Below are 20,144 nucleotides of genomic sequence, written 5' to 3' on the forward strand. Positions count from 1 at the left end.
ATCGAACTGTCTTAGGTTGACCACAGTTATACAAGAGAGAAGTATTCAGGGGGAGGAAAGGATCGCATGAACAGCTGTGCCTGTTAGAAGGGTAAGAAGGCCGAGCTGATCTGCCGTCATAAACAAGTGTGGCCTCAAAAAAAAGGAAGCTGACAAGGCCAGGTGGAAATGTGAGATAGAAACACCATAGCCCACTTGGATGGCAACAAGTGCCCCGAGTAGAAGCTTGTAATAGGTTTTTATGCTAGCAAGTCCATAATGAAAAGTACTGTTTCCCAATCTGAGAGTGATAAGAACTGACTTTTTTTGTGGTTTAAAAGAGCTTAATTTCCATCTTGTTTTTAATCAACCAAATGAGAGGAAATATTAGAAGCTAATTATAATTTTTATTTTATAAATAAGAGTGCCACGTGCTTGTGACGGTGCAATGTTCCCAGGACATACACCACCATATAGCTTGAGTTCTCTTTTTCACTGCAAGTCTATGGTGTTTTTGGCCTGTGTTATCATCAACCAGGTATAAATCATATGTCTGATCACTTTGAAAAGTTATAGCACATCTCTTCTCAACAATCTGCTAGATTTGATCATTCATGTCCATAGCACATAACAGTTTGAGACGAGCTTAATACTTGGGAATAAGAGGCTGTTCAAATCACTAACATACAGGTATGAGCAATATACTAATATTGCTCAATATATAATATTATATGAAACTTTTTGTCAAAAAATATATTAGCACCTCTAATAAGATTTGACAAAAGCATTTCAGCATGGAATTAAATTGGATACAGAAGGCTAGAAGATGGTAAAGTTCATTAATGTACAATTTCATTATTATATCTTGAGGGTTTCTGAATGATATCAGGAAGAATTTTTTTATTTTTATTTTTATTCCACAATCCACTGATATCCGCTTTCTTTCAGTTAAAAGTCTTGTTTAGCTCATTAATTAATTCCTCTGTTCCTGCAGTGCTTCTGCTCCTCACCTCACTCCCAGACACCTTCCATTTATTTCCCTTTAATTTAATTATTAATTACTGGAGTATGGTCTGACCTGATGGTGGTCTGTCAGAGCCGTCTTCAACTCTGGTCCAGTTGTGGGTCGACTTGCCGCTGCTCCCAACTTCTGCCACGATTTGCCGCTCTGCTGGTAGAGGAGAGTGCCTGTTGTGCACAAATCTATAATGCAAACGTAAACATACAGACACTGTGAATCATATGTATCAATTTGCAATTGATGGTGTAGCCATCATGTCATTAAAGGAATAGTTCAATTCAGAAATGTAAAATAATTTACTCGCCATTATGTCGTTTCAAACCTGTACTTCCTTTTTTTTGTGGAGCACAAAAGGAGGACATTTTTAAGAATTTACTGGGCATTTTTTCCACGCAGTTAAAAAAAATAGCGATCGAAGCTTTCGAACTTGTTAAATGGACCACGTTTATTGTCATTTTGGAGCGAGAGCTACAGTCTTCATTCATTTTCATTATTTGGAAAAAAGCGATAAAGATATTCAATCTTTTGGACAGAAGTAAGTCATACAGGTTGGAAAGACACAAGGGTCAGTAAATGACTACATTTTAATTTTTAAGTGAACTATTCACATTTAAAATCTCGGAGAAAGCTTGAATGAATAAAGCGGTGAGTTGACTGGGTGATTAAAGTAACGCAGAGGAGGTAGATAGTAAGAGGATGTAAAACACTGTTTTGTATAGCCTCACCCCTCAGGCATGGACTTCTGCCTCCAGTGAGCTGAGCTGCCAGAGCCCGTGTCACTGGAGCAGGAGAGGTTACTGGGGGAGCTGCGGTTGTGCGGCGAGCGGCCCAACACGAGAGAGGAGCTCAGGGCATAGTTCTCAGAACCTGGAGACATCCTAAAAGAGGCAGAGAGAGAGCCAAAGAGATACACACAAACACAGATAAACGGGCATGTAAGCACATTACACTGAAGACAGGAAGAACAAGCAAAAATGAGTGAAGAGCAACTTAATATCAAGCTTTAAGGGATAATTCATCCACATATGAAAATTCTGTCATTTTTTATAACTTCTGTCATTCCACACAACTATGATTTTCTTTCTTTCACGGAACACTAAATGAGAATGTTTTTTAATCATTCAGACTGGTTTTGAGAACTGGATCATCCTATTCATTGAAAAGATTTGACTCACACTCACATTAATGTGCCACAGAGAGCAAGGTTGGATGTCAAGATGTTTAGTGAATAACTTAAATTTCACAATTCGGTCTGTTGCTCACACAAAGCTATTGTATATCTCTGGAAGACTTGGAATATAGTTCAGAGTCGTGTGGAATACTTTTATGTTGCTTTTGTGCCATTTTCTATCCTTCAAGCTCAAGTCCCCATTATTTTTAGTCTGTTTACAAAAAAAAAAAATCGGTACATTCTTTGGAACAACATCATAAGGGTGAGTACATTATGACTGAATTTTCTTTTTTGGATGAACTATCCATTTAAAGATTCCACACCAAAACTCCACTACATTAAGGCATCCATCATAAATACCTTTTGCAATCCAGTGGCCTGCCATCACTAGAAACGCTGCGGGGGATTTGAGCAGCTCTCTCAGGCCGCTCAGCAGAGAGGGTTTTGCCCATGCTGGCCCCTAGGCTGACAGCCCGGTTCGGTGTTCCGCTGTGACTCTGGGGCGAGGCGGTGAGGGACTGCTGTGGACTGGATGAGGTTCGCTGCCATTTGTTGTTATTGCTTCGAAAAGGGAACTTGTACTCAAATGAGCCGCTCTCATTGCTACCCTTGTATTCTACCACAGGCATACGGTGCAGCTCTGAACATCCCCTGCCAGAAGAGGAGTATTGCGGTTAGTGGTCAACATAAGAGGCCAAGAATAAGAGTTATCTGCACTGCCCATAAGATCTTTGAGATTAAACTATTTGCATCTCGTTGTCTTGGCAGGAAATGGAAAGTTTTTTTTATTTTTAGGCAGTATAAAAAGTTGAGACAGACCACTGATGTGCACGGAAATCTTTGTATGGCAGTACAGTACATACAGGTCACAATGATGTGCCTGTCCAGAAGGTTTTTCAGTAAAACAAGAATAAGTTGGGACATGGTCAAGTACCACTTATTTATGCAAACTTAATCTTCATTAGTAGCTCAATCAAGCCAGAGACCTGAAGTAAATTTGTTTACCTACATTTGTCCATTTCTGATAAAACCTATAGGGGAATATCATCTTTAAGTTTAGACAGAGCAAAATAAACTTTCAAAAATGGTGAAGGGAGGTTTTTGAGGGGTAGGTATAATGCACCACCAAACCATAATAAAATACACAGAAGTGAAGAGAAATCAGCTGGGTCTGATGATTGTTGTTTAGGCCCTGATCATAATAACCTTTCGGTACTGTGTCTGAAGGCAAGCCTAGAAAGGGAAGGCAGTCTCATCTATTTTGGTTTGCATGTGTGGGCACAAAGGTGCAATGTTTGTATTGTGATGTTATTGCAAAACTTGAAATAACAGGTTTACTTTTCTATCTGAAAAGAGTAAATAGTGCCTACTTTTTCACCAGAATACACTCAAGAACTAAATAAATCAAACCATTAGTTGATATAAGAAGGTACAATGAAAAACTTACCTTTTACACTGATGCTTGGCTGCACAGTCAATCCATTAAATAAAATCTCGATCACAGCATTCCATATAGATCTACTAATGTTGTGTCAAAATTCTAATTTTTGCAGTGGTGTAGCATTAACCAATCACACAAAAATGTAACCAACAGTTTTGTTTTTCATGCTGTTGAAAGGGCCAATGTAAAATTGATTGTTTAGGCAACGTCTTCAATTTACTGATGTACCGTATGAACCAGCAATACGGTAATTCAGGAACAGTTCTCAGCGTGTGTTGGAAGTCTAGCCTACATAAAGTATATGGCTAGCAGATGCCCCACACAAAATAAGGATTTTAATACAATTACAATATGTCATATCCATGTCACTAATGAGTTTATTTAAAGGGCTAGTTCACCAAAAAATTTAAATTCCCTCATTATTCACTTACCCTCATGATATCTCAGGTGTGTATGACTTTATTCACCAGAACAAATTTGAAGAAAAAATTGAAAAATATCTTAGCTCAGTAGGTCCTTAAAATGCAAGTGAATGCCAATTTCTCTTTTTAAGCTCCAAAAATCAGACAGTCAGCATAAACGTCATACATACGACACTAGCGGTTAAATTAATGTCTTCTAAAGCGACACAATCACTTTTGGTGTGAAAAAATATAAATATTAAAGTTTTTTTTTTTTTTTTAACTATAATCCAATGCTTCACAAGAGGGTGGAGTCCAAGTGGTCTCTTGTGTGACGTATTTGCGTTGCCATGGATACAGATATAATCTCATGTCATTACCGCAGCTCCCTATACGCATATTACACAGTCTGCATAGGTCACCAACTCATTTCTCGCATGTTTCAAATGCCAATGCGATTACGTGACACGTGTGTACCGCTCCTGACCAGAAGCATGAATTATAGTTAAAAAAATATTTAAATATTTAGATTTTTCACATTAAATTAACACACACACACACACATATATATATATATATATACACTGTTATGTTACTGAGCAATCTTTTTATAGTTTATTTCTTTGTATTGTCTATTTGCGGCATTAATAAAAAAAAATTGAAAAAAAAAAAACATTTTAATGGTTAAAAAACTGGTTTAATTTTCATTATGAAATGTTACATTTCTATTTTGTGATTATCTGGACAAGGTTTCATGAAATTTGTGTAAAGAGTTGTATATACTGTATGTACAGTATTTACGGTTTATGTATAGACTGATTTCATGTTTGATGTCATTAAACTTTTGTAGCTGTAAATCATGTCCATAAATGCCAATATATACATGCAACATTGCAAGTGATGTTGTGCTGTTTTTACATGTAAATGTTGTTCTTGGTCAGTCACTTTTACTCCAACAGTCGGATCTCAGAGATCAAACTGGAATAAAGTTCAAACAAAAGTAAAAAATAAATAAATACAAATTTAACAGCTGGTGTCAAATGGACGAAGTTTTTGCTGACTGTCTGTGATTTTTGGAGCTTCAAATATGAAATCTCCATTCATTTTAAGGACCTACTGATCTAAAATATTTTTCTATTTTTCTTCAAATGTGTTCTAGTGATGAAGAAAAAAAGTCATACACACCTGGGATATCATGAGGGTGAATACATTTTCATTTTTTGGAGAACTATCCCTTTAAATGAACTCTCTTGATCCCATGACTATATTCGAGAGGAGAAAAGACCAACACCAAGGATCACAGAAGTACACAGCATACCTCCGAGGTGTGGCATCCTCATGGGGTGGTATGATCACAACTTTCACAGTCACTGAGGTGCGGAGTAGGTCTATCATCTGTTCGTGTGAAAGTGTTGCCACAGCCACCTTGCAAATCTCAACCAATCGACTGCCTTGCCTCAACCCCGCCTGCCAGGCATAACCGTATGGCTCCACCTCTGCCACAATGCCCTCGTAGTTAACATGAAAGCCAAGCTGGCCCAGTCCATTCCTCCGCAAGGTCATCTCACTGGTTTCACAGCCTTTAGTAAAATGCTGACAGAGGGGAGAGGGACAAGAGACTGATGACTTGTTTGACACAATTTCTCTGAATTCTAAAGCATTTTTATGCAACTTAACACTCTGAAGCTGAAGTGTGTAATTTCTGCACCCCTAACCAAACAAAATAAGAATAAAAAATAATGATAGGTTTAAAAAAACTTCCAAAAAACTTCCACCATCTTCCATTGGTTGTACAAACAGATAGTCCCGCCGCAAGCTCACACCGCTGGTAGAGCCAGCGTTGCTGTGTCGAGTAAGGTTTTGACAGCACCACAAATTCACAGTGTTATTACACTTTTAGGTAATGTTAACCTACAAATAGCTTACTAACATATTATTACTTGCATTTTATTAGATATTAAGCTGGGATACAAAAATAATTTTAACACAGAAAACAATTACACACATCAGCTTTAACCGACCACAAATACAGACATGCTTTATTAGTGATACAAGATCTAGTCAAAAATGGGCAGAGTGGATTTTATAAAGCATATCACAAGCTATTGTACCCTGCAACATAAACCTAGATCAAACCTACTTTCATTTTGAAAGTATATAGAAGGCTCTGCTAACATGTTTCATAGCTGTGATAGAGATCATGAACAATCAGTTCACTGAGTACTAGTTACCATGGCAACAGATCCAGCTCTTAGAGAGTGACATAATGGGTATCAGAAGTACATTTAAGCCACTGCACCATTATGCAAAGGCTCTTCTAATACATCCCATTAATTCATACCATGAAGCCTGAAGTTAAAGCCTTTACAACAACAGAACTTTGAGCTTGCCTGAAAGCTTGCTGGTTGTAATCGCAATTGGGCACAATCTGAAAATGATTAAGTACCAAGAGACAAGTTGAAACGTCCCCATGCTGTGTGTTTGACTGAATTTACACTTATTTTAATCACATTGAAAAAAAAATCCAACCATCCATCTGACAATCTATAAAATGTGACATAATTATTAAGGGATTGTTTGCAGAAAATTAAACCAAAAGAACATAAAACAAAAAAGCAGATGTTAGGTACAATGTTTGTCTGAATAACCATTCACTTTCATTACATCTTTTTTCCATAACATCTCCTTTGGTGTTTCATGAAGGAACAGCATGAGGGTACATATGTAATTGTAATTTCCATTTCTGGTTGAACTATCCCTTTAAACTTCTCCATATATGTCAGGAAAGCCTTGATTTCAGTCAGTCCCAACACCTCCAAACATTAAACTCACCTCCAAACGTTTGACAACCTCACGGAAGTCTTCTGTGTTGTTGTTGATGGAGCGCAGTGAGATGCACTCTCCACGCTCATAGTAGATCTTCATGGAAGCAGGGCTTCCCATAGTCCAACCAATAACATCTCGGACAGTGCAGTTGAAGACTACAGCCTTGGCCTCTGGGTCCACAACCACAAGAAAGTCATTGGAAATGGCCAGTAGACCTTGCAGTTCTCCTCCAGCCCCATGGTCCTCTGCGTAAACAGGCCAGGTGATGGCCCCCGGACTGCGCATTTCTGCACAAAGATATGGCCGTGTCTTCTCTTTTCGCTTGTGTGCCAGAGAAATAAAAGGGAATTTGCCAGAGGGATCGATAGGTGTGCTCGTAACGTGGCGTTCAGCCAGGTCCCGCAAGTACTCCTGCCTTGTCCGAGTGGCCATGGCACGGAACTTGTCCGACTTGTGGGCTGCATTTTCAGCATTAATGACCTTGGCCAGCAAGAAATCTCGAAAGATGGTGGACTTTGGAAATGTTGCTTCCTCAGGAATAGTTGGTCCAAAAGCTGGTACATCTCGGGAGCGTGCCACTGCAACACTGTAAAGGGAAAGGTTTCAATCTATGAGACTCCAAAAGTACAAATTCCTAAATCACATGCATAAGCAGATGCAGATAATTGCTAAACCATCCTCAAATTTCCCTAAAGGTTCCCATGTTTATACATGAACCAAATTTATTCCAAAGACAGTGTAACTGCTGTGGAAATAATAGACTTAATAGAGCTGATCCTCTCAGCTGTTTTTAGAGATTTGGTTGCAACCAAAAGAAAGTGTGAAATGTGGCAGTGGGGGAATCAAATACTTTCTGAAATGGGCATGTGAGGAAATTATCAAAAAGACATGAAAAGCTATTATATCATGCTTGTTCCACAGTAGAAGTAAACTTGGATATACCCTCATATGCCAGGGCTCAACAATAAGGACTTTTCTATTAGTCCAGTCAGGCTGGAAGTTCAGATTTTACCTGCCCTGCCAATATTTTCACTGTCCCCACCACAATAAAAATGTGCAAGAGAAAATATATTTAGATTTTATATTAAAATTCTCTTTACATAAAAAGCTATTATGTAACTACTATAATATAGTATTGTAGTAGTGCAACTGGCATTCAATATAAATATTACTCATATCCATCCCATTCTAATTGATACTTCCATAAAGACAAAAGTCATTCTCGCAATTTCAACACAATCTCATAAAGTTAGTCATCTAGACAAAACATTACCTTAGTGATTTATTCAAATCAGCAAAATTCGACAACAATGTTCATACATCACAGGCATTCAAATGTATACGTTTGCAATGCATAAAAACACATACGTGATCATCAAACGCAAGATGCCGTGACAAAGAAGCTCAGGCCCGATTGAGCCATCTTTATTTCCGTAATGCTACAAAATACAAAAAGTTGTGCATTCTATCTCCGAAAACAAGCATTCTTTAACTCTTCCCTGTTTTTTTCCTCTTTCATTAAGCCTCAGGAATGGACATCTAAAGCTTGCTGTTCTGTCTGGTATGCTGGGACTCCTAAGTAACTATCCAGGCATTGACGTAATGAGGCTGGACTGAAGTGAGCCACTACCCCATTCTTACAATAATACAGGAGGAAGAAAGAAAAGACTGAGAAAACATAGGAGAAAAGTGGGGACCAGAAGTATAAAACGGCAGAGAGATAATGCCAAAAGAATGGCAGCTGTCTGTGTGTAATGGTATTCATTCAACAGTAACTACGTTTCCATCCAAGGATTTTTTGCGAAAAAAGTTTTAGCCCTAAGCCCTAATCATGACAACAAGGTATGTCATGACATGCTGCAAACATGACACTTCCAGGAGTACCAACACAAATATCTTCATGCACACGAGAAGTGCACGTAGAACAAATGAATGGCCACTATTTGTGATTAATTTAATCATGGTAGCCATCCTTTAAATTACTAAAGTTTCTTTTCCACACCATTCAAAATAATAGAGGGCAGTCATGGAATTGGCCCACAAAGAGGTTTTAAATTAGAAATAAATACACGGGGGCCTGGGTAGCGAGTATTGACAATGACTACAACCCCTGGAGTTGCAAGTTCGAATCCAGTGTGTGCTGAGTGACACCTGTCAGGTCTCCTAAGCAACCAAATTGGCCCAGTTGCTAGGGAGGGTAGAGTCAAATAGTGGTGCTCGCTCTCAGTGATCATTGGATAGCAGAGAATAACATGGACCACCACTTGCGGAGTCTCCGCGGTGTCATGCAAAGTGAACCACGTGATAAGATGCATAGACTGACAGTCTCAGAAGTGGAGGCAACTGAGACTTGATGAGACTGGATTGAGGTGAGAAACCTCACCACCACGAGGACCTAAGTAGTGGGAATTGGGCATTCCAAATTGGGGAGAAAAATTTTAAAATATAAATAAATACACAATACCAGGAGAAAAGCATCAGTTTGCTTTTTTGGAACACTAACATATAGCCCAATTCTAATAAATTATTGTTCAGCTTACTTTTTAAAAAATTACAGCAAAATTCCCTGTATTAAATTAAATAAATTAGCCTACCAAATGCATAAAACATACAATAAAATAATTAAACAAAAAAAAATATTTTTAGACCTACTGTGCAAAAGTTTTAGGCACTTGGGAAAAATGTTGCATAGTGAGGATGTCTTTAAAAATAAAGCCTTAATTAGGTTTAATTTATCAATTAATATCATAAAAGTCCAGTAAACATAAAAAAGCTAAATCAATATTTGGTGTGGCCACCTTTGCCTTTAAAACAGACCCAATGGTCCTAGGTACACCTGGATACAGTTTTTCTTTGTTGTTGGCAGACAGGATATTTCAAGCTTCTTGGAGAATTCACCACAGTTCTGCTATCTATTTAGGCTGTCTCAATGACTTCTGTGTCTTTACGTAATCTCAGATAGACGCGATATTCAGTTGGGGGGGGGCAATGCCATCTGTTGCAGGGCTCCCTGTTCTTCTATTCTATTTGCAAAATAAATGTTTGGGAGTCTAAAATGTATATTTCCTATTGATATACTAAAGGTGAAAATATAAATAACCATCTTAAGACAAATGTTTTTGAGAAGCATTTTATGTGCTTTTGAGACTTTTGCACAGTACTGTATCTATGCCTTTTTCTTAAATTAGTTTGATCCTTTTCTGTAGATGAAAAAGACAGCTGAATGACATTCTCAGAATGTTCTACACTTTTTTTCAAGACTATAAACTATCAGAACTACATGTCCAATGTTGAGTTTACTTTCAGAAAAAGAGCTTTTGAACATTTGTAAATCTAACCCTCTTTGCCAAACTTCAATAGCCTGAGAGAGGCTGAACTGAGAGCTTGTACGCCTGTTGTGCCCTTGTTGTTCTGATTGCATTTATTTGTGAAATTAAAATGACAGTAAGCCGTCTAATTTCAATTAATTGTCTCAATACTCTTCCCATTTTACCAAAACTTTGACAAAAACTTTGAAGGAAAAAACAGAGACATCTGGGAGGCAAAAGGTACACAATAAGCGATAAAAACACATCTCTGTCCAAACTTAATCCACTTCTGGGCATTGAGCAGTGATTCAGTGACTAAAAACGAGCGGGTTGCTTTTATAGTTGCCGCCCGACCCCTTTGGCTTAGGTGGAGAGGCAAACTGGATTATATATCTGAAGTATAAATACACAGCATGTGGGTTGGTGGAGCAGCATCCACAACCCACAGAAAAGGAACCAAAGAATCACCACACAAGTAAATAACACCCTGACCCGCTCAGAACCATACAGGTGTACACGTATTACATGCACAAACCAGAGTTCTCACACACTGATAGCATGTTTATAGGACAAACCTCTTTCTGGCATGTTAATATCCACAGCCCTGTTTCTCTACAGATTTCTTGTTTTATTACAACAAAACTCTTTTGGGAAGGTTGTCTTTAACTACATATTTTCAAATGATCATAAAGTCAGTAGTGACTAAGATGTTAAATCAATCTCTGATTCTCTCATTTAAAGGGATAGTTCACCCAAAAATGAAAATTCTCTCACCATTTACTCACCCACAAGCCATCCCAGATGTGTATGACTTTCTTGCTTCTGCTAAACAAAAACAAAGATTTTTTGAATAATATCTCAGCTCTGTGGATCCTCACAACTTAAGTGGATGGAGACAAGAACTTTGTAGCTACAAAATACACATAAGGGCAGTATAAAAGTATTCCATACGACTCCAATGGTAAAATCCATGTCTTCAGAAGATATAAACTGAGCAAAAAAAATAAAATAAATGTCCACTCATTTTCAAATGCTTTTATTTTCAGCCAACTTAACCTGTGTAAATATTTGCATGAACAAAGTTTCAACAACTAAGACAAAAACTGAACAAGTTTCACAGACATGTGATAAACAGAAATTGAATAATGTGTCCCTCAACAAAGGGGGGTCAAAATCAAAAGTAACAGTCAGTATCTGGTGCGGCCACCAGCTACATGAAGTACTTCAGTGAATCTCCTCCTCATGGACAGCACCAGATTTGCCATTTCTAGCGGTGAGATGCTACCCCACTCTTCCACCAAGGCACTTGCAAGTTCCCGGACGTTTCTGAGGGGAATGGTATGGGATAAATTCCATGCCACATATATTTGCAAAAATATAAAGTATTGCAAAATAAAATAAAGTTTTGCAAAAGAAAAAAGTATTGAGCAAAAAAAAATGTTTTTTTAAACAAAAATTAAGTATCACAAACGTAAAATAAAGTATCGAGAGAAAAAAATAAAGTTTTGCAAACAAAAATAAAGAATTGCAAAATATAAATAAAATGTAGCAAAAACCAAGATATAATTAATTGCAAAAATCAATGACTGTTGTAAAAGAAACTCAAGAACTTTTATCCTTTTTTATCTCTGCAACAGATTTTTAGGCAGCAATGATTTTGCCACACATCATTTTCTTTGCAATGCCTACTAATTATTTTGCAATGCTCCTTTTAATCTGCATTTCCACCACGTGTGAGCTCGTGATACCGTTTTGCCTTTGCGCTTCACTTTTCTCTGCGTTTCATTTTATGGCACCGTTTTGACGTAGGGGTGGAGTCAGGGGATTGGGGCGTGTACAACGGGCTCGGTGATGCCTCCCTGGAAGTTACGTCATTAGCTTGAGACACGGCTCAAACATCATGGCTGAGCTCAGGTATATAAAGTTGATTGTTTCCTTTTATTTAATTAGCATTAAATGTGCTTTAACAGCGTTTGCTTCAGATAAAGACGTTAGAGATCAGTTAAAGCGGTGGATTTATTAGCCATACTCGCTAACATAGCCAGCATCTGCAGTTTTTTCTCTCTCAATTGATTGGACTATTGATTGATTCTTATGTTTACTTTATAGATTATAATTGTCTATACCATAGTATGTTGTCTTCTAAAAAAAAATGTAAACTCCATATTTAGATGTAACATTATCACTGTTAAAGGACAAATAGATAAATAGATGACAAATAAAAAGTTAAACGATCGTAACAAACGTGCATGTGTTCTGTCTTTAAATATAAAGTTTTGAAATATAATATGTTCACATCCCCTATATTCTTAACCCTGCGTTATACAGCTATGTGGCAGGGGGGGCGTGGTCGTGTGTCAGTCTGCGGGGGAGAGAGAGCGGTAAGGCTTGTCACCTGGTTTGTAATTATCTCTAACACCTGTGTCTTGTTGTAGTGATACGGAGAGAGACCTTTAAAGGGATGCCAAGTGTCGAGAGGGAGAGAGAGTGTGGATCCAGAAAGCTCCACAGACTGAGTGTGATATTGTTTTGTTTATGTTTACATTTCTACGGCTGTGACCGTCGTATGTTCGTGAAAGAAATTAAAGTGCTGATTTCAAACCTGCTTCGCTGTCTTCTGACCCCTCCATTGCTCAACGAACCTGTTCACAAGCTACTTAAGTTCTTACAATGCTCACAGTAAATGTACGTGTATCTAGGTCATCTCATGTAATGATTTGCCATGTCACATTTAGCAGAGAGAATATCCAGATGTCGTGACGAATCTTATTAGTGTTCTGACTCAAAGCTTCGGTCATATTCAGGCAGCTCAGGGTCAGCAGCAACAACAACAGCTTTTTCCTGCGGTTTCTCTGCCTCGAGTAGAGCAGGATATAACCAGGTTATCAGCACCTACTCTTAAGAATCAATCTGTTAAATTTGTTTTGCTTTTGCACAATTAACATTATAAGTGATGTTCTTTTATTGTTTGTAGATCGTTTCCTGGGATGCTTATTTGTTACGATCGTTTAACTTTTTATTTGTAATCTATTTATTGTCTCCTTTAACAGTGATAATGTAACATCTATTTATATATTTTTAAATATGGAGTTTACATTTTTTAGAAGACAACATACTATGGTATAGACAATTATAATCTATAAAGTAAACATAAGAATCAATCAATAGTCCAATCAATTGAGAGAGAATAAACTGCAGATGCTGGCTATGTTAGCGAGTATGGCTAATAAATCCACCGCTTTAACTGATCTCTAACGTCTTTATCTGAAGCAAACGCTGTTAAAGCACATTTAATGCTAATTAAATAAAAGGAAACAATCAACTTTTTTAATTTTTTTTATTGAACACCAAGAACAGAACAAAAAACAGAATGTACATCTACAATGGCATTGGTAAGTACAGGTAAAAGAGTACTAAACAAGGCACATATCAGTTAAAATAAAATAAATATATTCAATGTATAAAAATACAAATACAGAGGGGTCTCTTTATTCCTCTTTTAAGAGCTCAAAGTCTCTTATTATTCCAGCCAATTTCTGGGCCTTTTTACTTTACATACATTCCAACACTGGAAAGAAATTACAAATCAATTCTCTTTTAAATACAGAAAAATAATGTTTCATCTTCATACATTTGAACTTATGAATGAAAATGTGCCCAGTATCAACATTACATTAATAAGAAATTAATTTATTTTCTCGTCCAACAGCATTCCAAACATAACATGTTTCCTAGCAAAAGTGGGCAGTGAGTGAATCTTAGATTCCAACCAATAAGACATATTTTCCCAAAAAGTATTTGAAGAAAAACAAGAAAAAAAAAATCAGCCATGATGTTTGAGCCGTGTCTCAAGCTAATGACGTAACTTCCAGGGAGGCATCACCGTGCCCATTGTACACGCCCCAATCCCCTGACTCCACCCCCACGTCAAAACAGTGCCATAAAATGAAACGCAGAGAAAAGTGAAGCGCAAAGGCAAAACGGTATCACGAGCTCACACGTGATGGAAATGCAGATTAAAAGGAGCATTGCAAAATAATTAGTAGGCATTGCAAAGAAAATGGTGTGGCAAAATCATTGCTGCCTAAAAATCTGTTGCAGAGATAAAAAAGGATAAAAGTTCTTGAGTTTCTTTTACAACAGTCATTGATTTTTGCAATTAATTACATCTTGGTTTTTGCTACATTTTATTTATATTTTGCAATTCTTTATTTTTGTTTGCAAAACTTAATTTTTTTCTCTCGATACTTTATTTTACGTTTGTGATACTTAATTTTTGTTTAAAAATTGTTTTTTTTTGTTTGCTCAATACTTTTTTTCTTTTGCAAAACTTTATTTTATTTTGCAATACTTTATATTTTTGCAAATATATGTGGCATGGAATTGATTCTATAGAATGGCCCAAACCCTCACCCTCCGATCCACCAGGTCCCAGACGTGATCAATGGGATTGAGATCTGGGGCTCTTCACTTGCCATGGCAGAACACTCAGGAAATCACACACAGAACGAGCAGTATGGCTGGTGGTAATGTAATGCTGGAGGGTCATGTCAAGATGATCCTGCTGAAAGGGTACCACATGAGGGAGGAGGATGTCATCCCTGTAACGCACAGCAATGAGATTGGCTGAAATGACAACAAGCTCAGTCCGATGATGCTGTAACACACCGCCCCAGACCATGATGGACCCTCCACCTCCAAATCGATCCCGCTCCAGAGTACAGGCATCAGTGTAACGCTCATTCCTTCAATGATAAATACGAGTCCGACCATCACAACTGGTGAGACAAAACCACAACTCGTCAGTGATGAGAACTTTTTGTCAGTTCTGTCAGGTCCAGGGAAGGTAGGTTTGTGCCCATAAGCGACGTTGTTGCCGGTGATGTCTGGCAAGGACCTGCCTTACAACAGGCCTACAAGCCCTCAGTCCAGCCTCTCTCAGGCTATTGCAGACATTATGAGCACTGATGGACGGATTGTGCGTTCCTGGTGTAACAAGGGCAGTTGTGGTTGCCATCCTGTACCTGTTCTCATTCTTTGTGCATATCACCACCTCCTGGTCTGGGAGGAGCCTTTACAGTAATAAGGGACTTAAATCTGAAGATATAGATTTTACAACTGGCATCTTATAAATTACTTTTATGCCTCCTATGTGGTTTTTTGAGCTTCGAAATCTTGGTCACTATTCACTTGTATTGTGAGGACCTACAGAGTTGAAATATTCTTCTAAAAATCTTTGTTTGTGTTCAGCAGAAGAAAGTAAGTCACACATCTGGGAAGGCATGAGGGTGAGTAAATGATTAGCGAATTGTCATTTTTGGGTGAATAATTTCTTATTTCTCTGATGGATTCAGCAAGGTATTTGTTTGACTGATTCAACTGATTCATTAAAAGAATTGGCTCATAGGAGCCATTTGTTCGCAAATCTGTCTAATGTTTGTTTTTACATGCACCTAGAGAAGACAACGCAATACAACAATTATGAATTATTGCCTTTTTATTAACCTTGCAACATTTTCCGCAACACAGTCTTCCGTCCCAGACCTGCACAGAATCTGCGCCTTAAGAATTCTGCAGATTTCCAGAGAACTTCACGTCATTTATAAAATTCTGCTAATCTGCCACCCCTTGAATGTTCGTTTATTAAATATTTTGGCTAATTTTGTTTTTCAGCAAAAAATAAAATGTAGTACTCTCAACTCTATTTAACAAATTTCACTAAGATCCCTTTAAGAAGAATTCCACAGACTCCCCCTCAAAATCAGTGCAGAAAATGCTAAAGTCCATATATTCATCTAGGCCTATTCATCTTATTCAATTTAGACTACAAATTTGACACAACATAATTTATTTTGCTGTGAAGTTGTAGATTTAGCAGCAAAGCTATAACACACACACACACACACACACACACACACACACACACACTTTTGTATAGTCTGTTAAAAAAAATATATATTTTCACAGGCTCTTCTCTCTACAATATTATCTTCTACCTTCACATGATACGCATTTGCCAAAAACAGAGGGTACCGGTGAACAGTGTTTGCCACTTCAGTTCATCTAAAAGTAGCCAATAAAACAACAGGAGGGTGTGTAAACAATTAACTCATCATAAACACTGTTAATAACCCCTGTGCTTTGAATAAGCACCCTTTGATTTGAATAAGCACCCATGCGGAACAACCAACATAAAAACCCACTGGACCCACCTGATCCACTTCCTGACCTCCATCCCAGTTCCAGTCTATACAATCCAAATAGGTTAAAACAGCAAGAGTGACCACAGCTGAAGAACATTTTAAACTAAAAACAGAATTTCAAGTAGGAATTCAGTGCCGTGATTGAAGGAGCTATGGGAGGGAGTCTGTCAGGAAAGGAGGAGCAGGGTTGTAGAGTGCAAGTGCCAGGTCCCCCTCAAGCCCCTCTCGAGAGAAAGCAGTTGGCAAGTTTGCTTTGTGTTCTATTTAGCTTATTGTTCTAGAGCACTTGGTTTTAGGACAGGCCTTTGTAGCTGCTGTACTTTCTGAATGGTGGTGAGGTTCCCAACAGAGTATAATTAAGACTGCTTTCAATGAGGCCCATCAGCAATTAAAACCTTTATTAGTTTCACTGAGGCAAAACAGAGAAAGAGTGGGTGAGCATGCAAGAGAAAGATTAAAGTAGTAAGCCACAATGAAATCATATCAATGATCAACTTCATATCTGAGCAGAACTGGCAACAAACAAGCAGATATTTTCTTTTGCATGACTCACCATGGGACTTTTACTATCAGACTGCACATAATACAATAATCTACATATCTTACTGATAAACAGCCCACAAAACGCGTGAAGGAAATTAAGCGGGCCAAGCTCATTTGAAGTGGTTAGTAGGAGTGCTCTCCTGGGTAATGCGCTGTACGACCAGAGTAATAAGCTGGCCAGAGGAGATCAAGCAAGCTCACAACCTACCACAGGGAGGGAGAAAATGAGCAGCAAACCTAATTTCTCCAAAAAGAAAACAAAAAACGCATGACTACTATTGTAATGCGTAATGTTCATGTGCAATTAATACATAAATGCATGAGCTTTGGTGGACTGCCATCTCTCTAGCTTCTAAGATGGGATGTCCATTTTGGTCATTTTGCCTATTTAAGTACTCAAAAAATCATGTACTCAAGCACTCGGGGCTTTTTTATTGTTCCATGTTGGACGTCTTTTGCCACTGCATCGTGTCTTGCTGTTTTGTATTAGTATCTCACATTATGAGAGTCACGTTTTTAAGATACCGTATCAGTAGTCCTTTAAAAGAACATGTCCCAAAAAGCACTAGAAAAACAGCTATTAAGACACTAAAATTTGAATTCTCTCATCATTTACTAACCCTTATGATATACCAGGTGTGTATGACTTTCTTTCTTCTGCTGAACACATTTGAAGAAATATAGATCAATATCTTAGCTCAGTAGGTCCTTAAAATTCAAGTGGATGGTGATCAGACTTTTGAAAACAGTCATCCATACGACTCCAGGGGTCAATTTAATGTCTTCTAAAGTGAAACGATTGCATTTGGTGTGAAAAAGATCAAAATTTAAGTACATTTTAACTATAAACAATTGCTTCCGATTCCAGCGGTATGCGTGTGATGTACTGTAATCAATGGTGTGTGAGAAAAGTACGAACTGACACACCAGAAGAGCAGCGCTGTTTACAACGGAGTAGGAGGTACAGTGTACATAAACTTAATTGGTTTTGGTTTAGATCTGTATTTGTATTGGTTTCTTTACTCAGAATGGTGCATTTGTGTGCTTATCCTGGATGTCTCAACAGAGAGAAGAACATGAGATTAAATCCATAACATGCCAACGCGAATTCATCACATGAGAGACCACGTGAACTCAGCGCTCTTGTGAATGCATATATTGCTGCAGACTGGAAGCGATGGCATATACTTTAATTAAAAAGTATTTAAATGTTGATATTTTTCACACCAAAAGCAATTGTATCACTTTAGAAGACATTATTTTAACAGCTGGAATCGTATGGATTATGTTTATGCCAACTGTCTGTTCTTTTTGGAGCTTCAAAAGGTCTGATCACCATCCACTTGCATTTTAAAGACCTACTGAGTGAAGATATTTTTCTTATTTTCTTCAAATGTGTTCTGCTAAAGAAAGAAAGTCCTCACACCTGGGATATCATGAGGGTATGTAAATGAAGAAAGAATTTTAATTTTTGGGTGAACCATCACTTTAAGTTGCACTCTGTTTAGCTGTTTGAAAGGAATAACATGTCCTGTATGAACATCCCCTAATCCTGTTCGGAGTATTGAGAGCTATTACTTCCCCTCAAAGTCATGTACAGTGTTAATGAAAATTGTTGTCTGATGAATCGGACCGCAATGTACTGCCAAAAATGATGCCATAACCAATCACAAAATTAAAAACTAGGCCTACTTTTTTACATGTTTGTGTAAAATTGATAGTGGAACACTTCCAAGTGCTCTACTTGGTAGCACATAGCCAAGGTTTAAGTCACTCACCTGTAGCAGGTGTTTTCAGAGCATGGATTGTGTGCTCGTACAACCACAAAGACGTGTTGAAAGTGCGAACGGATGTTCTTTGGGCTAAAGGGTTTTGCACCGGGCTCTTGAAACACGATTGTAACTATGTCATTTCCAATGTGTCTTTTCCTTAGCAGCTATGGAGCACAAATGTTGTGGGTTAGTTAATATATGTTATAGGTTGGCAATGAAAGTAAATAGGAAAAATGATTGCAATGGTGTTTGCCTTTTAGTAGCTTACCTGCTGTTTGTTATTGGGTGTGTAGGGGAGCATTGTCGACACATGGAACATGATCTCATAGTCTTTAAAAGTTGTGTACAAAGAGTGGGTTCCAGTAGAATCCGCTGCAAGAAAATAAATTCTTACATTAAATGTTTCTTCCCCTGAAATAATTAAACACCTTTTATAAGACCACCTGCCTCTTTTGTTTAAGAAACAAGGCTTTCAGTATTATCTGAAAGGAACAAACAGTTCTCTAAAACTTTGGGTGCTCATACAGACTCATGCATTTAAGACTCCTTGACTTGTTAGAGCAACATTGGTCTGAACCATTTTTAAAGGATTATCTTCTTGTTTCAGGACCCCTGACATGTATAAGAGCTGTTGGCTCAAAAAGGAACCTGGGTTTGATTCTGGCCTTGGTCATGTTCTGATCATGTTTCACCTCTTGTCAGTTCTTCTTATTGTTGGTCTATATGGTCCTATGAATAAAGGCTCAAAAACCTAAACAATAAATAAAAAGGGCCCAATTCTTTTTAAAAGACAATCACGGATCAAAAACAGGATACTACACTTGTCACTCTGGGCCATGGCCTCCAAGGCATGGCAGCACAAACTTCATCTACTCAATCCCAGTTTCCTAATCTCTTTATGCCACCAGACTCCAAAACCATGCCCCAGTCTGTCAAGCTGAGATCAAAGCTTTCTGACAACTCCACCACCCCTACTTGGCTGCACTTGCAGTGGAGGGGGACTCGAAGGGAGGAAATGTCAAGACTGATGAATGAAATTAAAAGCAGGCTTGTGATCAGAGACAATATTCCTCATGGTCACAGAAGAGAAGTAGAGAATGGCTGCCAGGCACTATGTGCATGACTGGGTCTAAAATAAGGTCACTGTGGTTCAAATCAAACCAAGGGACAAAACAGGAGATGATTGTTGTTCTTGTGTTTAGATCCATTCCACTCATGATATCTGACTGTCGATAAAATTTTTACATTGGTGGGACTTGTTTAAAATGAGCTTCAGGCTTATTTGAATACAATCCTGTTATAATTAATTAACTAGCCCAGAGCATACTAGCCTGATATGACAGGAAACCAGAGATTGACAAAATATTTTGTCACTTTAACAACGTTTTTTTTTTGTAGTTTAAAGTGGTTTTAATCATTCCTTTCCTCTTAAGGTTTTTTTACACAACACTAAACCCTAATTCTTGGGGTTTCCTGTTC

General features: G+C 37.9%; 1 protein-coding gene across 4 annotated transcripts in view; it reads right to left on the reverse strand.

Annotated features, from left to right (window-relative positions):
* The window catches only part of LOC127623714 (signal-induced proliferation-associated 1-like protein 1), a 132,516-nt gene that overhangs the window by 19,669 nt on the left and 92,703 nt on the right, over positions 1-20,144 (reverse strand). For all 4 annotated transcript variants that reach the window (XM_052098174.1, XM_052098176.1, XM_052098172.1 and 1 more), the window contains exons 6-12: positions 18,934-19,037; positions 18,672-18,829; positions 6,846-7,425; positions 5,332-5,606; positions 2,532-2,822; positions 1,726-1,878; positions 1,058-1,182 (exon numbers count right to left, since the gene is read on the reverse strand). In XM_052098174.1, the coding sequence (XP_051954134.1) occupies positions 1,058-1,182; positions 1,726-1,878; positions 2,532-2,822; positions 5,332-5,606; positions 6,846-7,425; positions 18,672-18,829; positions 18,934-19,037 (1,686 nt within the window). The remainder of the gene's footprint in view (positions 1-1,057; positions 1,183-1,725; positions 1,879-2,531; positions 2,823-5,331; positions 5,607-6,845; positions 7,426-18,671; positions 18,830-18,933; positions 19,038-20,144) is intronic.

The sequence above is a fragment of the Xyrauchen texanus genome, chromosome 30 (genome assembly GCF_025860055.1).
Source record: "Xyrauchen texanus isolate HMW12.3.18 chromosome 30, RBS_HiC_50CHRs, whole genome shotgun sequence".
NCBI classification, from domain to species: Eukaryota; Metazoa; Chordata; class Actinopteri; order Cypriniformes; family Catostomidae; genus Xyrauchen; species Xyrauchen texanus.